Below are 24,444 nucleotides of genomic sequence, written 5' to 3' on the forward strand. Positions count from 1 at the left end.
GGAGGGTAATCACAGATAAATGCACCCAGTCACAAAACAGAGAAGAGATGTGGCTGGTGTTTAAGCCACATCTGCCTATGGTTACAATCTTAGATGGGTATTTGAAGGATGTTAATGTGTTTGTCATTTCAGGGTTGATGCATTCAGAAGCTTTTTATTTTATTAGGGCAGCATTAGGCTCATCCTCCCTTTCCCATCTCCCCTGTGTAACAATTAGCTCATTTTTGCTTTGTTACATGGTACTATCTGAAACGAATGATTTCAACAAGCAGACAATACACAGTCTTTACATGGTGCGTGCCACCATCATATTTGGAATGCCTGATTGCTGCAATTTAAGACAATACAATTCCCTCAGGCTTTTCACATTCAGAGGCAGATTTCATGGAAATTTAACTCAATTTTGGAAGTATAATTGAACTAACAGTCTGTTCTTTCAGACAGGATGTCCCCTGCCTCATATTATGCAGGGTTGGAGAAATGCCAAAACATATTTAAATTTTATTTCAAAGACTGCCTGGCTTTTTCCAAAAGCAAGATGTGTGCATGAGTTGTCATAGACCAGGCAGAAACATTTGATACATGTTTTCTTTTCTATCTTTTATCAGTAGTCACTGTGGTAGAACTATAAGCAAGTAGTGGAAATACCAAGCAGAATGTAAACAAGCTAAAAACTGTTGTTTATGTGTAAAACAGTGTGTCTGTGTGTGTGTTTTGTGTGTATGCGTAGGGCTGCCTCTGTGTTAGCTAATGATTATGCTTTTGCTGTATCCTGAAGAGTCTGTAAAAGAAAGATGTTGACAAAAAGCCCAAATGTTCCTAATTTAGTATTATTCTAAAATTATATTTTGTATGATATATCCCCCTCCCAATAAAACAAATGATTTGATTGGTTTTAGACTTGGGCAATAAAATGAATATACCACTTTAAGAATTACATTTTAATCTTCGTATCTCAGAGTCTCTTAGACTTTGCATAAAGCAACTGCCCACTATACAGTAGCTTGCACAAGTCGAATGAGGGGTAAAACAATGTTTTACAATGCTTTTGACAATGCTCCCATTTTGTTTGTACAAAATGTACTCCCAGATCCTGCTTTTTCAAAAACTGTGACACGTCCCCCTAAATTGCTTCCCAGGGTGTTCTGCACATGGTTGGAGAACAACCAGCTTACAGGATTTCTAACTGGCTGCAGAGGGCGGAACCTCATTATAAATTATATTTAAAAGCTGCTGTGACAAAAATACCTGATAGATATGTAAACAAACCAATTGATGCCGCTTTCTGAACTATATCTGTAGAAGCCAGTGTGGTACAGTGACAAGAACACTGAATTTGGGTGATCTGAGCTTTAATATTTCTAAGAATAAATCCATTGCTTCTCAGTGTTGTATGTGTAGGCAATAACTATTGTTTTATAGAGATAAATGGTCTGAACTTGGTTCTTATCAGCTATAGCCACACTGGCGATAACATGGAATTATGGCAGCTATACTCCAAGACATATGGGAGGCACTGTGTCTACTGTTCTTAGACGAGGGGAAATTATTTGAGAAATCCTGATCTAAGGAGTACTCCCATTCAGTAATTATGTTGATTCTCAGCCCAATGAAGTTAAAGAATGTATGAAGAAAGACAGTAACATAATTTATCGGTTGGACTTTTGCGAAACCAAGGTTTTTGTGATGCTTGTTCTAGTAAAGTAACTGAACAGAAAAACAGTTGCTTCATCAGATCAGAGGTTTCAGGGTCAGTCTTGATATTGCACTGAATGTTACCAAGATCTCAAATTGTTTAACTTAAGTCATCCAGCTGGGGCAGTTAGTGTGATTTTATGGATCAAATAAAAGAAGTCAAGTTCCTGATGTTAGACACACTGACAGTTTCTGCACAGACTGTGCATGATTTGGGGCTTTGCCTGATAGGAATTATATAATCTCCTAAAATGCTTTTAGCAAACTGTGTTAAATATAGCAGTGTAGATCACTGGTAAGCTTTGTCATAAATATTTTTATTTGAGAAGCATAAGAGATGCAGCAATTTGTAAATTAAAAGGAGGCTCAGCAGAATGAAAGGAAGTCCTGCAGAAAAACTTGACTAGCATATTCATCACATCACAGACAAAAGATGTCACAAAAAACATAAACTGGATAAATACTCTTGTCCCTTCAAAGGGAAAATATTGGTAAGGCAATGCATTAAAGTAAGACTGTTTATCAACATTCAACAATGACTGGTCAGGCAAGAATTTTATCTTACAGAACTGGCAGGTTTTGGATATTTATTTTTTTCAGGAATATGCATCCTACTACCATCCAGATGTTCTGGGTTTCAACTTTTATCAGCCTCAGCTAATGATAAAAATTGTAATCCGAAAACAGCTGCAGGGTATCAGGTTGCTGACACATGGCCTGCTCATAAAAGAAGACCTGCTTTGTTGAATTTAGAATTGGATTTGAGAGGGACAGGCAGTGAAGTTGCTTCCTGCTAAGAAAAACAATGTTCCCAAGCACTGATTTCAATTAGATACAGTAATCACAGAGATAGAGTAGCCTTCCTTTGACTTAAATAGTTTTCTGGTAATCATAGCCTTATTCCAGTGTTAATGGTCCCATAAACAACAATGTCAAATCAAGGATGTTCAAGTAGCTTTATCCTGATGATGCACATATTAAGTAGACCTCCTCCTGACATCTCCTCCGTGCAGCACAAATGCTTTTGTGAACAATTTAATACAGCACAGAATGCTGACCATGGACAACTATTCTCACTGTGGATGAATATCAGATTGGTGATCTCTAGAGATAGGGTTACTCTATCCTTTAGAAGAGCATAAAACTGCACTTATGCTTATACTGTGTAAATTTGTTATGGCAGAAATAGGGAATGAGACATAGTATAGGGTTCTGTTTCCCTGCTGTGGCCACACATTTATTTTATTTTTATTTATTTATTTATCAAACTTGTCACCGCCCATCTCCTCCGAATGGAGGAACTCTGGGCGGTTTACAGCATAAAACAGTAACTATACAATAAAATTCCAATATAAAAATAGACTAAAACAATTCTAAAAACTACCTAATAAAATCCCGATGGCTATGAGATCATTCACTCCTTGCATAGGAGGGGCACTTCAAGGCACTAGCCAACCCCAAGTATGATTATTCTCCTCCCTGCCCCAAGCCCGATGGCAGAGCCAGGTCTTCAATTCCCTCTGGAAGGCTAGGAGCAGTGGGGCTAATCTCACCTCCGGGGGGCAAGATGTTCCAGAGGGTGGGTGCTACTGCACAGAAGGCCTGCCTCCTGGACCCTGCCAGATGGAATTCTCCTGCAGACGGGGTCTGCAGCATGCCCTCTCTGCATGACCAGGTGGTACGGGCTGATGAAGCGGGGATGAGGCTGTCTCTCAGGTAACCTGGTCCCATGCCATGTAGGGTTTTAAAGGTGATAACCAACACCTTGAATTGGACCCAGAAGCAAACTGGCATTCAGTGCAGCTCGTGCAGCAAAGGTGTTATATGCACCCTTCTAGGGGCGCCAAAAATAGCCTGCGTGGCTGCATTCTGGACCAGCTGAAGCTTCCGGATACTTTTCAAGGGTAGCCCCATGTAGAGCGCATTACAATAGTCTATATGGCAGATAACAGGGGCATGAGTGACTGTCCAAAGGGCCTCCCGATCAAGGAAAGGGCGTGACTGGTGCACAATGCACAGCTGTGCAAAGGCCCTTCTGGCCACGGCTGCCACCAGCTCTTTGAGCAGGAGCTGTGAGTCTACAAGGAGCCCCATGTTATGCACCGGGTCTGTCTGGGGCAGTGAAACCCCATCCAGAACCAAGGATGACAAAGTCCCGGAAATGGCAGAGTCCTTAACCCACAGCCACTCCATCTTACCAGGGTTCAGCCGAAGCCTGTTGTTCCCCATCCAGACCCCCACAGCACCCAGACACTCAGAGAGGGTGATCACAGCATCACTTACTTCACCCGGGATGGAGATATACAATTGAATATCGTCAGCATACTGATGATACCTCATCCCATGGTGACGGATGATCTCACCCAGCAGTTTCATGTAGATGTTAAATAGGAGAGGAGAGAGAACCGAACCCTGCGGCACCCCACAAAGGAGGGGTCGAGGGTCGGATCTCTCACCCCCTATCACCACTGATTGGGACTGGCCCTGGAAGAAGGAGGTGAACCAGAGTAGCACCATGCCACCCACCCCCAACTCCCTGAGCCAACCCAAAAGGATACCACGGTCAATGGTATCGAAAGCCACTGAGAGGTCAAGAAGAGCGAGGATGGATGCACTACCCCATCCCACTCCCGCCAAAGATCATCCATAAGTGCAACCAATGCCGTTTCCATCCCACATTCGGGCCTGAAACCTGACTGAAAGGGTTCTAGATAATCCGTTTCCTCCAGAACCCTCTGGAGCTGTAATGCCACCACTTTCTCAACCGCTTTCCCCAAAAAGGGGAGGTGGGAGACTGGACGAAAATTATCCAGTACAGTAGGGTCCAGCAATGGTTTCTTGAGGAGGGGTTGTACCAACTCCTCCTTAAAGGCAGTTGGGAACACCCCTTCCCTCAAGGATGTATTGACCATCACCTGGACCCAACCACACATCACCTCCTGAGCTGCCTTAACCATCCAGGAGGGACATGGGTCTAGATAACAAGTGGTTACATTTACTGTCCTGAGGATCCTGTCCACTTCCTCAGGTCCAACAGGATCAAACTGTTCCCAGACAACATGGTAAGTACGTTCCCTTGGTATCTCCACAGACCATGTATCATGCTTGGATTCTAACGTAGAATGGATCCAAGCGATTTTGTCTTGCAGATGCTCCAAAAACTCCTCTGCATGGCCCTGTAGGTGGGTCACTGCGCCCACCTTTCCCAAAAGGGATTGAGTGATTTTAAACAGGGCCGTTAGGTGGCATTCTGCAGACACAATAAGGGCAGAGAAGTATACGTGCTTCACCGCTCTTATCGCCACCAGGTAGGCCTTAATAGCGGCTCTAACCAGTGTTCAGTTGGATTTGGTCTTTGTCTTCCTCCAGCGGCACTCTAGACATCTCTTAATCCTCTTCAAACCCTCAGCTCCTCCGTAAACCATGGGGAGCATAGGGTACGATGAGGCAAGAGAGGTCGCACAGGCGTGATCCTGTCCAAGGCGCCGGCCACCTCCCTATTCCAGGATGCGGCCAGGGCCTCTGCTGGACCATGCAGCAGATCGTCAGGTATCAACCCCAGCTCCCTCTGAAACCCTACCGGGTCCATCAGTCGCCGGGGGTGGACCAATCGAATGGGTCCTGCCTCCCTGCAGAGGGGGGTGCCATAAGAGAATCTCAGGGCCACCAGGGTGTGATCTGACCATGACAATGGGGATAGCTGTAACTCTCCCCTCAGGTCACATTGCCACTGCTCTGACAAGAAAACTAAGTCCGGGGTGAGGCCACTGTCTTGAGTTGGGTCCCAAATAATCTGAGTCAGGCCCATGGCTGCCATGGTAGCCATGAACTCCCGAGCTGCCTCCGAGGCACGTCCCAGGGATAGCAGGTTGAACCAGCCACTTGTGGAGCAGTGCCCCTGAAGGCCACCGAAACTCCTGGATGACAACTGCCACCCCTCCTCCCCTGCCCTGGGATCTCGGCTGGTGCCATGCTGTAAACCCGGCTGGGCACATTTCTGAAAGGGGCACCCCCCCTTCAGGGCCCAGCCAGGTTTCGGTAATACATGCCAGGTCTGCCCCCTCCTCAGTGATCAAGTCACATATGAGGGGGGCTTTGTTGTTAACAGACCTGGCATTGAGTAGCAACAGCCGTTGACCAGCGCCCCTATGGATCTGCTGACCAGGGCCTGGATCTGAGCACAGAGGGCCAGAACATGCCACTGGTAACAAACACTGGGGGCATCTTCCCTGCAGATGGCTTGCCCTCTGGCTCCCGCCATAGTGTCCCCTACCCGTCACCACCTCAATAATATGACCCACCCTGCAGCTCCCAGAGACTCCCCTCAGCCCCATTCCTGCACTTCCGGAGTCCCCAACTTGGAATAGAGGTCTCTCCGTCCAGTCACATACTCTCACACAAACACAATTATCCACAGGGCAATGGCAGGCCTCCGGCACACCAGCTCACACTCTCGGTGCCATCTGGGCCCAGCCCTCACCCACCCATTTACTCTTCAGTCATTCATTCTTCAGTCACAATGCTCCCTGTTCGGCCTCTCTCACTGGTCAGTCAGGGGCATCTCATTCATTCCCCCTCACCTCCTCCCTCTCACTCAGGGGGTGAGTGCTCTCCCACACCATCAGACACTACCAGACTCCCCCCCCTCGTCTCTCACCCTAGGAGAGGGTCATCATTCACACTGGAGGGGCCCCCATGGGTCTCCACCTCTTCCAGACAGGTAGGGAGGGGGTGGCCAAGATCTCCATGCCAAGCCCGTTCCACGTCCCCGAGGTCTGTTATGCCAAGGCCTGTGCCCTGGGTCTATCCCGGAATCTCCCTGGTTGGTTTATCGGTTTGCTGTCTCGCTGGTCGTCCACCCACTCCACCAGGCCAGCCTTCCAAGTCTGTTCTGCCAGCTCGCTGTGCTGCTGGTCCACTGAGCAGCCATACCCCCGCTCTGCCCGGTTGCACCCCCGCTCTGCCTGGCTGGTCATCCAAGGTGGGTTCACAGGTCTATCCTTCCGCTGGTCTGCTGCGCTGCCAAACCACTCCACCAAACTGGCCCTCCAGAGTCAGGCTGTCATGCCGCTGAGTCATCTGTCCACTGCGCCACTAAACCGCCTCACCAGGCCGGTCTGCCGAGGCCGGTCGGCTGGTCTGCTGCACCGCCAGGCTGCTCCACCATGCCTCCAGGCCACCGCAGGCCCACCATCCAGCATCTCCGGGGGTCGCTCCGCCAACGCTCCTCATGCTGCTTGAGTCACCCCCAGGGTCAATGCGCTGCTGGTCTGCTGCACCGCCAAACCTTGCCGCCAAACCTCCGGAGCTCACTGCGCAGCTAGGGCTTATCCAGACCCGTCGCTCCACATCGCTCTGCACGGGTCAGGGGGCTCCGTCCAACCCTGACCCATAAGATATGAGGGCCGGGGGTCCTAGAAGTCCCCCTCCAAGCCCTGGCTGGCAACGAGACTTGGGGGGAGGAGGTGAGACTCAGGGGACTCGGAAGTGAGACCCAGGAATTTCCCCTCAGAGCAGCGACCGACGTCGGCGCCTGCTCCCGGTCGCCACCTTGGAATCAAGAATTATATTTATTGAAAATGCTTGGAAACCTTTATGTGTTTATTTGTGAATGCTCTGAGACGCTGGCATTCCATTCATCAGTATATTCAACATCACATATCATGAGGTGTATTGTTGGACCAAGACATTTTTATGCCTAAAGAAAATGAGGTCCCTTGATCTTAGATAAAAAAGCTTAATGAACTAACAATTTAATCATATTTAAACAATGCTAATGAGATATTCTTCACCATACCAAAAAGCAGCAAGTTAGCTCAGATGACAGAGAATATACTAATTTAAGAAACAGAAGGAAATGTTTAGCTGTGGAGCAAGGATGGCTACTGCTGCCTCCTGCCAAATATAATGTGCCATAAATAGCTGCTGTATTTGCTTAATGACAAAAATATTATGGGAGTAATTCTGCATTATCCAAATCCTACAAATTTACTAGTAACTGTTGTACCAGTCCAGAGCATGCAGTCATCCACTGATGGAATCATTCATTAGGCCCCAAGTTTTTAATTTATTTTAAAATTTTCTTTGAAAGTAGTTGAGCTTTCCCAAAACTTCCAGGTGTGAGATTATTAATAGAATACTTGCATTGCAAATAAAACCATGTATCTTAAATAATTTAAATCACATGTACTTTTTAATCAATTGTTTCAATTATTGGTGGTGCATTTCAATGTTCTATTTTTATTCTACCCCATAAACTCTTATTTCCAAAACAATGACTTTTCCAGCCAGTGTTTCAAGAAACCCAGCAGGTTTCTACAATATTAAAAATGAATTAAACCTGTTGATGAGTTTACATGCTACTCTGACAAATTGCTTCAAGAAGTGTACTAACACTGAACTACTGTAATTGGAACCTGCAGGATTTATGAATTTATTGCCTGACTGCTCCTAAAGTGACTGCAATTTATTATTATTTATCTTCTGGTGGGAAAAGTGGTAGCGTCCTTATCTTAACTTATTCTTGTAATATAGCTAATTATTCTTTGCCTTTCACAGACAGAAAGAACCGAGGCTGAGAGAGATTTCATCGTGGTCACAGAATGGCAAGTTACAATACATGCTCAGCTTAAGACAATGCTTTACAGCACTAGATCACTAAGGTATATTTGGCAAGGTAGACTGATGCCAGCAAGATATAATAACTTAAACCATAGATTTTAGCTCCCCATTCTGAAAAAAAAAATCTACATAACCTTTGTCATTCTTCATCATAATATGGCTGAAGGCTGATACACAAACAATTAGTATGGTGTTTGCTGCAAGTATATGTACATGTACAGTATATGTATATGTATATGTATATGTACATGTAGTTGGTACTTCATTCTTTTTACCCATGCAAGGAAGGTTTATGCTATTTTATAGAAATAAGCTTTTGGGAAAAATACTAGTTTTGTAAGACAAAGAAGTAATATTATTGATCCCATTTAGCTGGTTCTTCACAAATATACTGAAAACTATTGACAACATACTTCTTCTGTTACAGTTCACTTACAGTATTAACCTATTATCACTAACAAATACACATATACATCTGCTAGAAACAGCAGTGATGAAAAAAAATGACGGAATGTGTGTTGTGACACATTTCCTGGCCTCTTGAATCCTAACATGAGATGCATGTATGCAGCTCCCAAGGTTTGTTTCATGGCATTACAATGCACGTTTTGTCATTTGCTTCCCCATCCTTCTTCTGCCCCCTGTGGATACCTATGCCTACAGTCATCCTCTCTCCAATCTTCAGTGAACTATGAAGAAATAAAGTCTTATGCATTTCACTTTTCTGGAATAGAAAATTATAACTAACTTTTGCTCTATTTTTCTTCCATAAGTTTTATAGTTTTATGATTCCTCTTCCCATTTTCCCCAACAACCAAACTTTCCTTAGTCCATGTAATCATCCTTTTATTTTCCAAGCACCATTTTTCCTTCCATATTTGATAAGCACTGTCTCCCTTTTCAGCACTATACTGTACTGTAGTATTTAGCATTACAGTATCAAATCATTTTGCCATCTGTAAAAGTGATTGATTTCTCCATTTAAAATAGACTTATTAATCTATTTGAATATAAACATTTGTCTGAGACAATTTTTGCCCATTTCTTATTGAGCTCATTTAATCCCTACTGTTTGTGAATTTTGACTATATGTGTTTGAGTGAATTTTCCTCAAATTCATAAGTCAGAAAATGGGATTTCCTAGGTTGCAAAGTCAACAGTGCCTAAATCTGTTATGGGCATGCCACACTACAATTAAAAAGTCCTTTATACCACATACATACTTACATACTGTACATAGATACACATATTTTTCATTTACACTGAGAAAGAACTCCAGCAGGAACATATAGGACAAACACTGAAGTACAACAGTTACTTTTAAGAGGTTCTCTTACTACATCATAATGTAGGTTTTGTTGACCAATAGCATAATCTTTTGATCTATATAAGGCAAGGCAGACCATCTTAGGGTTCTTTAAATTTCCTCTTCTGAAAGTACAACTTTCCAGGCTTGTGAAGAATTTGATCTTGGAACTCCCCCTTTGCTTTTTATGGAAGCCTCTGACACACACACACACACACACACACACACACACACAAACACTTTTGATTGTAACTTTTGAGAAGTTTCACAGTTACTTCTGTTTAACTTTTCCCATAATGTTTATTCAAATTTGATTTAAAAATATTGTTGGGAAATTCAGGACTCTTTTGTAGTAGTACTTCTATAATATTAAATTCACAGGGGCTACTTTTCCTAAGTTTTTCTATATTTTCATCTAGTTATCAAAATAGAAAGCTTGCTTTGCATAATTCATGAGCTTTCAACATCTCTATAAAATCATATTCTAAACCCTTTTTTGTAACCCTTTTTTGAATGTGAATAGTGTGTTTAAAATAGATTTCTAATTGCAGAAAAGTGTAGCTTCATTTTACGTGCAATATAATTTGAGCCTGGGAAAGCTTCATTTGCATGCTGTGAAAAAGGGGTGCAAAAAATTTGATTAGATTTTCAGCATATAACTAGGATAAAATTAGTTGGAAATGACCTGAAGATTAAATCCAATACGCTCCAAAATTTGTTCGTTCTAAAATTATCACTAATTAATTTATGTATCACAGAAACAGCAAAAAGGCACTCATGACCCAGTATCTGACATAATTATGTTAAGGTGAGGAACAAAGCTAAGTAAATAGACTCAATTCTGTATGGATATAGACACTAGGTAGGCAAATGATTCTTCCTTTGTTTGATTTCTCCAACTAAGAAATGGGAATGAAAATATCTCATATAAATATATTTTTATATATGATTGTGTATGCAGTTATATATGGGAAAAACTGCAATTATAAGTAAAAAGCAAAAGAATTGGAAAACAGGATGTGTGGTCACAGCCTTGGAAAATCCTATCTATTCTCTGACTGATTACTGTCTTTTTTCTACACAGATTTGCTCTTACCTAAATGATTATGGGTGAAATCAGGCAACATGAAAAAGAATGTGAGAATCTTACAAACTTTGTCCCTTAAAAAAACAAAACACTACTACCAAATTCTGAAGATATTGGATAGGGATTGGAACTTCCCTGTATGAATGTTACTGATGAATGGTTTCATTTTGCTTCCTTTTTTTCTACCCCCCCTTTTAATGAATATGTTTTGTATTGTTTTAATTTATTGCATTTTAAAATATTTTTCTTCTTTATTGTAAATTGTAAATATTTGATAGCATATCAAGTAATATAAAATAGAAATAAAGATGCTTAAAACAGATTACCATTTAGTTTCAGGAATTTATATTAAGAACCCAGTCCATGTCATATGAAGTCCCTATCATATGAATAAGAAGCATATACTATTAATGGATGAGCTACTTTAGACTAGAAATTTCCAACTTTTGGGGATTGATGGGCATATTTGTCAACACTGTGAGTGCATCCACAAAATGACTATTAGCAGACTTCTTCATTCACAAATGGCTACCACAGATGGACATATCAGGGTGTACGCTAGCCTGAAAAATCAGAAAACATCCTAGAACAAGCCAATAGCAAGCTATTTTTGTACTGTTTACAAGGAAACAGTATGGATGGAAGACTTCTCTGATCCTGGAATATGAATGGACATTTGCAGAATACAAGAGAAGATGGATAATGCATAGCCTGTTCCCTCTTAAGTCAGGAAATTTTATGAGAATCTAGACTTCTTGGTTACTATTAGGCAGCTTGACATTGGAGCCCCCAGGACTGAGCTTTATCTGAGGGAGGTTTGACTAATTTGCCACCACACCCAGATACCACTCCTGAAGGATACTTGCTAACAGCCCTACTTCCCTTTGTCCTTTGTCATGGAAAACAGATACATCACTAAATGAAGGACTGGGTACAGGCATTCCTTATTGTCATTTTGTAAGAAAGCTTATGGGATTATTTGAGGTCCAAATACATTCTTGATTGTGGAGATGATGGAGAAAGTTGATACTTTGCAGCATGCCAACTTCTGACTATATTTAAAGTTTTTTTCATAAGGAAAGTAATGACACCAAGAGAGGCATTCACAGGTACCCCTGGGGACCCCAGCTTAAGAGCTAGATGGGAGATTTTCTGCAAGTTGGTGGCAGACATGCAGGATGGCTAAGATTATCAGATGAAAATTAAAGCCACAAGGTGAACCTCCAACAATACCATGAAAAAATGACTGAGCTGTGAAACGTTAACCGGTTGACAAAACATAGAGGTAATAAGAACTCTGAGAAAAGTAGAGCAAGTACTTAAAGAATCAGTGTTAAAAATGTAATGCCACTGATGTAACATTTTCATATAGGAACTTGTATGTACAGATGAAATCATTGAGATAATTCTTATATTATAAATAGAAATAAGAGAGAAATGGAGAAGACTGCAGCCAGGTAAGTAATATTTCTTTTTAGCCTGTACAGGTGTTATTTGTTGAAAAGGCCTTGTTCTACTGTCTTAGCTATTGTTTTAAATTTTAAACCAAAGTACTGTAGAGCAGGCTTTCAAACAGAAGATTGTCTTTTACATGAATCTTCATATGAACTATAGTAGGTCATCTTTATGTGAAGTTGTCCAAGTGGGGAGCTGAGAAGACCCAGTAGTTATACAGAGAACAAGGGAAGCCTACTGGGGCCTGCCAGCTTCTCAGGCTTTTTAATTCATAAAATGCAGTTTCCAATTTTCTTAATGGGGTTTCTGCCTGAATTGAAGTAATGGTTGTTCCTTCTACCACTTCTTATGTGGCATAAGAGACATATCTGCTTTACCTATGTTTTGCCTATGGATTTGAGATCCCATGATACATGGCTAGCACTTTATTTCAAATTACAGAAAACACAGGCCTATAAACTCTTATTATATTATTAAACTTGAATCTGTAGGGTCATTTTTTCCCATTAAGTTTCTCCAATTCCCTGGACAAGTCCCTGCAGTTTTCGTGGCAAGGTTTTTCAGAAGTGGTTTGCCATTGCCTCCTTCCTAGGGCTGAGAGAGAGTGACTGGTCCAAGGTCACACAGGTGGCTCTGTGCCCAAGGTAGGGCTAGAACTCAAGGTTTCCTGGTATCTAGCCTGATGCTTTAACCACTACACCATACTGGCTCTCAGGGTCAAATTACATGTTATTTAAAGATGTAACTAGTAGGTATGCCTTTTTAAAAAATGGTAAGGTAAATATTGCTACTTTTTTTTTTTAGTCTATGCTTTTTAAAAATCCATTTGACTCCTGCTGTGGTCTTATCAAGACCCTGCACTTGGAATTTACTCTATCAACACTGTGCCAATGAAAAAAATGCATCAGCTATCAGTTATAGACAGAAACAAGGATCTGACCTGGAGTATGCTGAGAAGTAAAGCAAAGATCTGAATTCCCCAACCAAAGGATTAGGATCCTTTCACTTATTCTTGAATAAATTTAAAGAAAAATATAGCTTAACTAAAGCTACATCTGTACTCAGTTTAAATTTGGAGCAAACATTTGAAGATTCCTGTTCTCTATCTGAATCTGCCTGTTGTAGCAAATCACTTTATCTTTCATGTCAGAGACAATGCATATTAGCTGTTGGATTATATTAGCTAATGGAGTCCAGGTGTTCAACTTAATTAAAGATTAAACAGGTAATTTATTTCCAAAGGGGCATTTTTTGCTTGTAGAGATCATTTTCATCAACAGTAGTAAACAGTTTGTGTAAGTAGCTGGGGTTGATTTGTTCTGAGCTTTCATTTGATGTACTTTAATTAAATTTAAGACATGAATGTATGTACTGCTAAAATGGAACACTCTGGACCTATTTTAGAATGGGTCTATTCAGGGCTACTAGTAATAATAATCCAGAAGACCACTAGATGGCAACAAAGATATGCAGAAGATCCTTTTCTTTGTTATCATCTGGGACTTGATTGTCTGGAGTTGGAGCCTTAGTTCATTATCAACTGGAAGGATTTGGACATATTTTCAAAGCGGTGCTGGTGTGATAAAACACTAGTTTATTAGACTTCCTAATAAGCTATTTTGCAAGATATTTGGGACATTGTGGAAAATATCTGCTTTAAAATGTGTTATCTGGCTGAAAACGTTATGGAAGAAGATGGTTTTAACAAAGATAGAGATGTTTCTACTGATAGTAAAACTGAAGTCTTTGTTGAAATGCCAAGTGAAGAGTTCATTCTGGTGCTGAAGGGGTTAAAGGGACAGCTTGAATTGCAGATCACAAACAAAGTTATGTTTCTGAGAGAATGTTATGTGAAAGAAGAAGCCCTGTTCTGTGGAAGGTTCTTTTCTGAGAAGTCTGAGTTTTTAAGGGGGGCAGTTGGGCTGTTTGATTTCTGTCTGAAAAATGCCTTGTGTGTACTATGAGATATGTAAATGTCTTGGTATATTTTGAAGTGGGCTAAAAATTTAAGAGTGTTTAATTGGATTGATAATAAGGCTTTTATGCTTTCATTTTTCTTTAATAATTTGGATTAAAACTTACTGGATTCTTTTTAATACTTGTTTGATTTTTAAGATTTATAAGGTATCCATAAGGTATAATAATAGTTGTTTGGTTTTTAGGTTTAATAGGGTTAAGATGTAGTATTATTAATTATAAAAGTAGATAATTTATATGTTTTTATAATTAGATTTTTATTATAGTGGACAGAAATATATAGAATAGTGGGGGGAAGGAAATATTTAATTTTTTTTTGGGAGGAGGGAAGTTGATTTAGAGATTTATATACTGCTTTTTTTAAAATAAGGGGAAGGAGCAATTGCATTTAGTGATTTATATATGTGCTAATGGAATGATTTATAGAAATAATGTGATCTTGGTTTGATATAGAGTAAGGGATTGATTATGGAAATTGCTGTATATTCTTACAGAAAGTCGGAAGTCATCACTTTATGTAATCTTTGAAAATTCTTTTTCTTTTGTTTCACACTTTTTTAGTTTTTTTGTTCTTTTTGTAGTTTTTTTGCTTTTTTGTAGTTTTTTTATTTTTATTTATTTATTTATCAGATGTTTATCACTGCCCATCTCCCTCATATGGGGGACTCTGGGCGGTTCACAATAAAACAGTTTAAAATTCAATAAAATCATAAATAATATCATATAAAATATAATGAGATCCAAGTAATGGCAGATCTAATACTACCCAAAGGGGAACAAAACTGACCTTGGCAGGACTAGGGAGCCAACCAACCCCACTCTCCACTTTCTCTCCCCACTCCAGGCATGGTAGCAAAACCAGGTCTTCAATCGTTTCCTGAAGCCCAAAAGACAGGAGGCTAGTCTCACTTCCGGGGGAGTATCTTTGTTTCAAACTTAATAAAACTCTTATTAAAAAAAATCTACTGTTGCAGGGACTTTCTAACTTGAATATTTGAATTCCTTCTTACCTAGTGACATATTGATTTGAAAAGTCACTTTGCCATTCTTGAGGATAGTTTTGTGGTATTCCAGGATTTGTGATTTATTGTGGTTAAGTGAATGTACAGATTATTTTGGTAAGTGGAGATAATAGCAGTATGTGGTGATAATATTTGCTTTGCTTTGCTATTACTCTCAGGAAGAAGATGAGCTTATATGTACCAACAACCTTCCCTCACATCTATGTCTCAAACTTTCCTGTATTAAATAAGGAGATTTTTCAGGGGAGCATACTCATATTGACTTGACTGCAAACAAAACCCTTTGTAAAATCAGGAACCACAATGCAAGTTTCTGGCCAAATGCAGGGGCATCCCCAATCCTCTTACTTGTATAGACATACTCAGACATAACTGTTGGAATTTCTTTGTTTTTGCCCGGACAAGCCATTAAGGTTACCACGGCAATTGAGTACTTCCTTAAGTATCGGCAGGGTGAAGAGGTCAAATTTAATTGTCCTCAGTTTGGGTGTTAATAGCTGCATTGCCTGGGGGAGGGCAACTTGCTTGTTACTTGTTTAGTTTTGCTTTTGCAGCTGAGTAAGCAGCTCAGTTCTTTCTGAGCACGTGTGTGAATGCACAAGCCTGTAAATATGTTTTTGTGCTTTCTGTAAATAAATGTATTTTTATAGAAATGCCTGGTGTGCGATTTTTCTGATCTCTCTGGGCCAAATGCTTTCTAGCACTCTGACAATAACATCTGTATAGAAGTCTTCTGGATACAACAACGAGCTTCACTTTCAGGATGTATTTTACATGCCACCCTGCTTACTATTTTAGCATGTGCAGAAGCAACAATGCCTTGGTACTGTTTGTATACCTGCTTTGTTGACATTGCCCAGGAGGCTAACAATTCTACTTAAATAATAAGAATTGGGTGTGGGAGGACGATGTGTCATCTCTATCTTCATAAGACAGAATGTAATCCCCTGCTGTGTTTCCAATGTACTCCCCACTTCTTTTCTACATATTTCTGCCCCTTTTCTTCTGGAACTTTCGCAAACAGCAGCTTCATTTCACATCCACTTTTTCATACTTTCACATGTTCCCACTCACAGATATACACAGATAGAACTCTAGATTATTTTCTTCTGCTGATAATAGATTCCTCTGGTGACAGCAAGTGCTACCAAATGTGTGGGTAACATTTAGTTTAAGTTCAGACTGAATTCCTCATCTTTATTATGATGTACAACTTGCTCAGTAGAATAATTGAAAAAAGCAAAATGCATCCTTGTGCTAAAGTATAATGAAATAACCCCCTTATTGCCCCCCTCTTCTATATATATAAGACCCTGCATGGTAACTTTCATGAAGATCTCCAAAAGTGAACTCTTGGGAGCTAAGGAATGACTTCACTATTAGAGGAGGAGGCTGATACTCTTCTGGGAAAATGTATATTGAAAACGTACACACACACACACACAAACCCCAATTCCAATTTTCTTGGGCAATGTGCTAGTTCCTACTTCAGGTGTCCTATTTACAATTCCTATCTTTCCTACTCTTGTGTAATATCTGAAAATTCAGGATCTGACAAAGCAAAAGACTGCTCTGAAATTTTGTAATGTGACATTGATTAATTCCTGCTCTTGCTTCAGAAAGACAAGAAGCTTAATGTTATAAGAGGACGCAGCTTGAATTACAATTTTTTACCGCAATATGTTTTAAAAATACTTTTCTGCATATATCTCTATCTCTAACCTTATCTAAAAAAAATTCCGGTCTCACCCCTATGAGCGGTATGTGTCTTCCTCAACCTCGGGTCCTCTACCAGAGGCCTGGGAGTTTGAGGATTCTGCGCAGTATCTCAGCTGCTCCTAGCACTGCACTCTTCCAGACAGAGAGAGATGATGTTGTTCCTGAGATCTGTTGGAGCCACTCTCCTAGCTTGGGAGTCACAGCCCCAAGTGCCCCTACCACCACTGGGACCACTTTGGCCTTTACTTTCCACATCCTTTCTAATTCCTCCTTCAGGCCCTAGTACTTCTCCAGCTTCTCATACTCCTTCCACCTGATATTGCTGCTTGGCACTGCTACGTATATTGCTGCCACTGTCTTCTGGTCTTTGTCTAGTACCACAATGTCTGGTTGATTGGCCAGACATTGGCCATAGATATGTCTATGTCTATGTCTGCCTATGTCTATGTCTATGTCTATAATTTGCTAGAACAGAAAGATATGAATCACCTAAGCATGCAACTGTATGGTCATCTGACTATTTCAGCCATCATAGGAAACATAATCATTATTGTAATGCTTATAAAAACAATGACATGTTTTGTAAACAAATATCTTGATATTCTAGCCTGGTGATTAACATTTTGCTAATAATTATGTATCCCAGCATTCCCCAAACAAATTAACTGCTATCCTATAGTGCTGGCCATAACACAAAACTTGGTTACCTGAGTGGAAATTGCTGGATGGTGATCAGACAGCAAGATAATATACATAAAATTTCAGCACCATGCCTTCCATATACACTAAAATGGGTGTGATAAAATTGGAATGAATATTCCTGTAAAATAGCAATGTGTGACAATATGCCACCATCTATGTCCCTTTAGTGTTACAGGGACAATATGTTGAGAAAGCGGAATTATTTTATAACTGACTACCAGAAGTGCCAAAGGCAAGATATTAAACCAACCCAGTCAAAAATCCCTGTGCAACATTGGCACTGTGATAGATGGCCATGGTAAGCCTTCTATTCAATCTCAGGTAACTGTATTTCAGAGCTAAACATTTTCCCACATTTCTTGACTGTGTTCTACAGTAGTGCAATGGATTGCAGCAATCAAACAAAGCATGGGGTCTAACTTCTGTGCTGCTCATGATAAGCACAGGTGAGAGATTAGGACGGAAGAGACCTGATGTATGTCCACCCCCATTCAAAACGCCCATTGCTGATTAACTGTCTTATACCACATATACATTTCATTCCTGCATATTAGCAATAACTCACATACTCTAACAATAAGAAACCACTAGACAGAGCTATGCAGTGCTTCAGCTTTTATTTGGAAGAGGCGTTCTGGAATGTATGGAAGTGCAAGCGCAACATGTGCAGCTTTAATGAGGTGCAGTGTTTATGCTCTTGCATGTTCTGAAGCACCTCTTTGAATCAAATTGGAAGCTTACACAGCCCCATTACTAGAAAGCAAATCTAGCACAGTTACTACTATATGCTTACTGCCATCAGTTTACCTGATAAGCCTCCCACGTCCATCTTCTTCAGATTCTTTGCTTCTAAGATGACAACAGTCAGCTTGCCAGCAGTAGGCACATAGCGGAGGGAGAAACAGATGTCACCTAGCTTCTCTTGCTGCAAGAAAGCAAAGGGAACAGTAAGATGTACATCAAATAAGAGTCTATCAAGTGTACTGCTTAAAACCAAAGGTTAAAACACTTATTTTCCAAAAACGTCTTGTAAAACAGTGACCTCTAGTAATTCAGTTAAGAAAGTGAGGGATCTCAAAGTACATGAATTCAAAGTACATGAATTGCTTTGTTATATCCTGAACATGAAGCAACAACTAGAAAAAGATTCTGCTCTTATTTCTTATCAGCACCTGTGATATTATATTGTTAATAAATAGTGGCAAATTCACATTAAATTTTTCAGGATTTTAACTGGAGCTTTCCAGTAACAATGAGAAAACAAAATGTGGGATATCTGCAAATTATATTTATTTAAACAACTTGTAAAACCTTAATCTCTTTGCAGCTAAAATTGGTTCATTATGTTTCCATAATTAGATGTTTCAAGTGTATAAATATGGAAGATTTTGTATGTAAAAAAATCTCAGTATCAATCCTGCTCAAATTTCATCTTTGAATTGAACTGAGAAATAAAGTTCTGTGTCCAAACTCAGTATAAGGTAATGTAAAGCTATCTTGAACATGCTAGACATAATGCATCATCCTATTGATCTAGATCTTATTGCTTATAATAGGACTTAGATCTGGGTAATAGTTTGGATTTTGGGAATACATTTTTATTTAACTTAATAATACAGAAACATTAATAAATTCCTCTAATAATACTGAGGCTATATCTAAAAACCAGGCAATTTGAGGGTCAGGCATTACAACTAGATCCTCAATTTTATTTTTTTCACTTTTCAATGATTGTAGTTATTTTGACTCTTTTGCAGTTGTTTCAAGCATGTTAAATATACTAATTCCATAGCAATTTCATATGGGAAAATGCAGTCATGACTTCTCAGTATGGCAGCTGATGCTTGACTCATTTCAAATCTGTATTTTTCTGCATCCACAAATGTGTTAATTGTTAGCTCACTGCTTGCTGCTGTAAATTATTAGCAACCCTTTTAGCACGAATATTAGATTAGTTGTGATAGTAATCAGCACATCATTAGTTTTCTTGTCAGAAAACAGTGAACTGTGCTGAGTCTTGTTCTGAAATAAACTGAACAGTTTTGGAAGATAAAATATCATTCATAATTTAGCAAACAACACAAATGTTTTCCAAATAGACGCAATGGCCTCTTCCAAATGTCAGCATGAGTTCAGAGTTCAACTAAATATATGAGAATTCTCTATGGTTATGATGAACAGTATTGCATTACTAAAGGCTTTCAGCATACAAAGGTTAAACAGCCATTGCAAAATGACAAAGGCTTTCTATTAAATGCAAAAATGAGTATATCTGAGGCTGGAATGCTAATAACAAAGGGAGCAGACTTCATGCTGCTCAGTAATGATCATTAGGAATAGTAAGCCTGCTGTGATCTTGAATCCATGCACAATGCTACTTTAGGGGAGTAAGAATACTACTTAAAAAAAAAACCCTACAGAATCAGGTTATGCTTAAACAATTCTGACTAGGCATTTTAGGCCTCTGATCTTTCTTTGACAGACAGCTTTCATTATGGAGTGTAGTTCAATTACACAATTACGTTGGGGAATATGGTAATAAACCTCCTTGAAAACAGCCTTCTGTATGCTAGAAGTCAGCTACATAAAAAGACAGTTGGATACTTCAACACCTTAAGTTAAGGATGTGCCAGCAGCCACTGAATCATGTGCAGTCTCCTAAGGACTGTTTCTGTCTAATTTTGTCTATTAGGCTTAAGTAAAGCTAAGCTGTACATTAGCACTGATCTTAATCATAGCTACAGAGCCTGCTCAGCTGGACTCTTTCCTCCCCATACTTTTCAGGACATACAACACTGTGCTTTCATAAATGGCTGCTATTTTTTTCCTGGCTTCTGGTTCAAAGAAGCTTTAACCAAATGAGAAAATGATACTGTAGAAGAAATTGAGAGAGCAAAGAAAATAGAAAAGCATAGAAAACAATCAAATGCATATTTTGCTTTTTGAAGGAATGAATCTTTAGTTGGGGTTTCCTGAAAATGCTATTCTTGCCTGAAAACCAAAATTAGCACCTATTTAGCATAGTCACAATTATGAAAAATATTCTTTTGTGCACCAGCAGCACTAGCCTTCTCTAAATCAGTACTTTCTGATTTCTTAAATATTCAGTGACAATATTCAGATTTTCATAACCACCACTTTACTACTTCACAAATAATTCCCCCTGCATTTGGAATTCCACCCAGCATTTCAGATATTTCTACTGCATTTTATGAGCACAACTGAAAGAAGATCCAAAATCATACTGCAAGTGTTGCTTTATCAAGTACCAATCACAGCTATATCTTTTATTTACCTTTGTAAATAAAAAGCTCAAACATGAACAATCAACACAGATCGTTTGGCTATCTAGTAGAAATTTGTTTCAATGTATTCCATGTACAAATCCATAATTTAAAAAAAAATATGCTCCCACCTTTGCTGGTGTCCCTACCCTGCTGGTGTTTTGAAGGCCATTGGAGAGGATGACTGATGCCCCTTTCTTCCTTTCTGTCCCCCTCTGGGTTTTTTTCTTTTTCTTTGCTATCACTGTTCTTCTGTCTTGTGCTGTTTTTATCTTTTTTAAAATTGTTCTTTGTTTTTAAATGTTTTAACAATTATAAACCACCCAGAGTCACTGGCAGTTGGGTGGTATATAAATTTAATATATCGTCGTCATCATCATCATCATCATCATCATCATCTATCAAATGTTAATGTAAGAATATGGTGTGCTGTATCTGTTTTTATAACCTGTTAAAAAAATCAGTTGGCAGCTAATATGCCAATATAAAGCCACGTACATGTAGCTTCCAAAGATAATTGAAAATCCCTGCCAGATTAACGAACAGAGAAGTGTCTCTCTAGAGGTGATTATTTCACAAAGGTATCTTATTGTTATTATGATTAACTTTCATATTTAGATATAATTTAGTTTAGCCAATTGCTGGGATCACTGGATGGAAACTTCTACCTAGTGTCCAACTGGGAGGTTCACTGAGGTTAACTTCTTTCCTTTGAATGTTGAACTGCCAATCAATTCAATTGCTCCTTCTGCTTTAAGCAGCTTGATAATTTCCTTATACATAAAATTGCTCCCACTGAACAGAACATAAATGAATTCAAAATTTTAATAGATCACACCAGAATAATTTTCTTCTTTACATGAAAAGGTCAGTTAAAACCCACTGAGCCAGCAACTGTTCTGTTAGAAAAAGGTTCCAAGTGATTAACATTTTGACAGAAAAAGATATTTTTCACTTTCCCTATCCATAGTCATATTAATAAAAGGCAGAGAGAAAAATAAGCAATAAAAACAGAAGATTCTAATTTAGTTGTTTACTGTCCTTAGGACTATAGTTCATCCCGGTGTTTATGACACTGTGTACCAATGGACAGCAAAATATTTAAGCATTATTAGTAGAGCTTCATTTTTAGTGATCAAACCATATATATAATAGATTTGGACAGTTTTTGGACAGTTCTTCCATATATTTGTACCAGCATTTTCTAAAGATCTTTTTCCAGTAGATACTTGTTTTTGTTATATTTTATTGTGCCTGTTTTTGCATAAAAGCTTCCCTTATTTTCTGTAAGGTAAAGGTAAAGGTTTCCCTTGACGTAAAGTCCAGTCGTGTCCGACTCTAGGGGGCGGTGCTCATCTCCGTTTCTAAGCCTTGGAGCCGGCGTTGTCCCTAAGGACCCGTCCGTGGTCATGTGGCCAGCATGACTCACGGAACGCCGTTACCTTCCCGCCGAAGCGGTACCAATTAATCTACTCACATTTGCATGTTTTCGAACTGCTTGGTGTGCAGGAGCTGGGACGAGCAACGGGAGCTCACCCCGCCGCGCGGTTTCGAACCACCGACCTTCCGATCGGCAGCTCAGCGGTTTAACCCGCAGCGCCACCGCGTCCCTTTTTTATTTTCTGTAATTTTCTTAAATAAATACATTCCCATTCTGTTGTTACACTCAGTTTCTTTTCATTGCTTATTTTGTTATAACTACTGTATTCGTCTCTTCTTGCTCTTCTGTGGAGCTCAGGATTTAGTTGGCCAAAGAGCAAGAAGTTTCTGTTTTCAATGTGTCAGCAGACAGCCATTTTGCCTTCTTTGGCTTTTAGGATATTTTCATTTGCTAGATCTTTAATTGGGTCACAGATTTCAGTCCAGAGTTCTTCAGACACTCTATTTATATAATCTAATCCATTTAATATACTCTTTACCTTCACAACATGATCATATGGATTTTTGAATACATGACTTGGCAGCATCAAGCTTTCTTCTCACATCCAGTAATATCAGCAGATGGATGTCCCTTGGATTCCAATCCAGCCACATTATCAGTGCAGTGGTACTTACCCTCTCCTTTTTCCTAGTAGTTCATTGGATACTTTCTAACCTGGGGACTAGTCTTCTAGTTTCACATTCACATTGTCCTGGATGCGAATGTCCATTTGGTTTTCTTGGCAGAATAATGGAGTGGGTTGCCAGCTCCTTCTCCAGAGATCATATTTAAGATTTTTATACTTTTATAAATATAAGCTTACTATTACTACTAACAAAATCATTATTTTATTGTTGTTTCATATCTTGCTTCTTTTGAAACAACACAACTTCAAGACTAAAAAAACAACAGCAGAATACAGGGAAGGAAAAGAACAAAAACAAACAAAGCAAAAGGTGTAACAAATGTACTGAAAGAACAGCTCCCTTGATGTATTTGTTTGGATTGGGTCCTGAGAAAAAGGAGAAATGTTGGCAATGGAGATACAAGTAAGAGGTGACGCAGAAAGGTAACAATGGGAAATCATAACTCATTTTAGCTGTGACTGTATCTTCATGAAAATCTCTAATTCTTTTTTTTTCTATGATAAACTGATTGTTAGAATAAAGTATTGAATCTGTCAACTTGCTGAAACCAGTGTTAGTGATTGTCTAAATGGCTAGAGCACTTGTTTGTAAAGCAATCTGTATATGCAAGAATTGTGCCAATTAACCACCTATAAAGAGCAGATGGATCATTCTAACCATTATAGTTTGAATGAATCATTTACCAGCATTCTCTTTCTAGCACTATTTCATAACATTTTAAACTACTATATTTCTAAAAAGCACATCTATTAAGGCCAAGCCTGCCCCAGCAAAGAAAACTAGACTGATGGAGGAAAAGAGAGCTAAACATCACTATTATCAGTTGAAAGTACATTTTAGTCATAAGTTTCCAAATGAATACAATCAGTTGTCTCTCCCAGAATCTTGGCTAAAGATATTGAGGATGGAAGATGTAACAATATACACTTTCATTTTTAAGAAAGGCCTTGATTTAGAAATTAATTTTTTATCTTTACTTTTTCTTTCTTTCTGGGGGAATTAAGAGCTTAATATCCTCATTTCCTAAACCGAACAGAGAGAAGTTGATTTGCTACATTAGGAAAAGGAGAGAAAATAATCAATTGAACTAATCCTCCAAAAGAATCTGCATGCTGGTGTGTTCTATTCCCATTGACTTTCTCAAATACACATATTCTTCTATCCAACAGCTTGCTATGCTTTAATTATTGCATTTCATACCATTTTGCTACTCGGCTTCTTTTGAATTTTTATCCAATCTCATTTCTAATTGTCTCTATGTTTATGCAAGGCACTGTGCAAAATACAATTAACTTAATTTAAAATGAATGAGCCATCAATATTAGTTTTGACAGCATGGAAAACCTATTAATGGTAACGTGTTGCAAGGTCTTATGTGAAAATAATGCAGCAGTAAATATACATATACGTACATACAAACATATCATTCTATTCCTTTTCAAAGTGAGAAATAATAAGACGAGGAAATTAAAGGCATGTGATAAGCAGAAGAAAACATTGCTAAATTTA

General features: G+C 39.3%; 1 protein-coding gene across 2 annotated transcripts in view; it reads right to left on the reverse strand.

Moving 5' to 3' along the window:
- SYT1 (synaptotagmin 1) overlaps nt 1–24,444 on the reverse strand; it is a 312,080-nt gene that overhangs the window by 43,995 nt on the left and 243,641 nt on the right. For both annotated transcript variants that reach the window (XM_063309009.1, XM_063309008.1), the window contains exon 9: nt 18,392–18,509. In XM_063309009.1, the coding sequence (XP_063165079.1) occupies nt 18,392–18,509 (118 nt within the window). The remainder of the gene's footprint in view (nt 1–18,391; nt 18,510–24,444) is intronic.

Source organism: Candoia aspera, chromosome 7, assembly GCF_035149785.1.
Source record: "Candoia aspera isolate rCanAsp1 chromosome 7, rCanAsp1.hap2, whole genome shotgun sequence".
Classification (NCBI taxonomy): Eukaryota; Metazoa; Chordata; class Lepidosauria; order Squamata; family Boidae; genus Candoia; species Candoia aspera.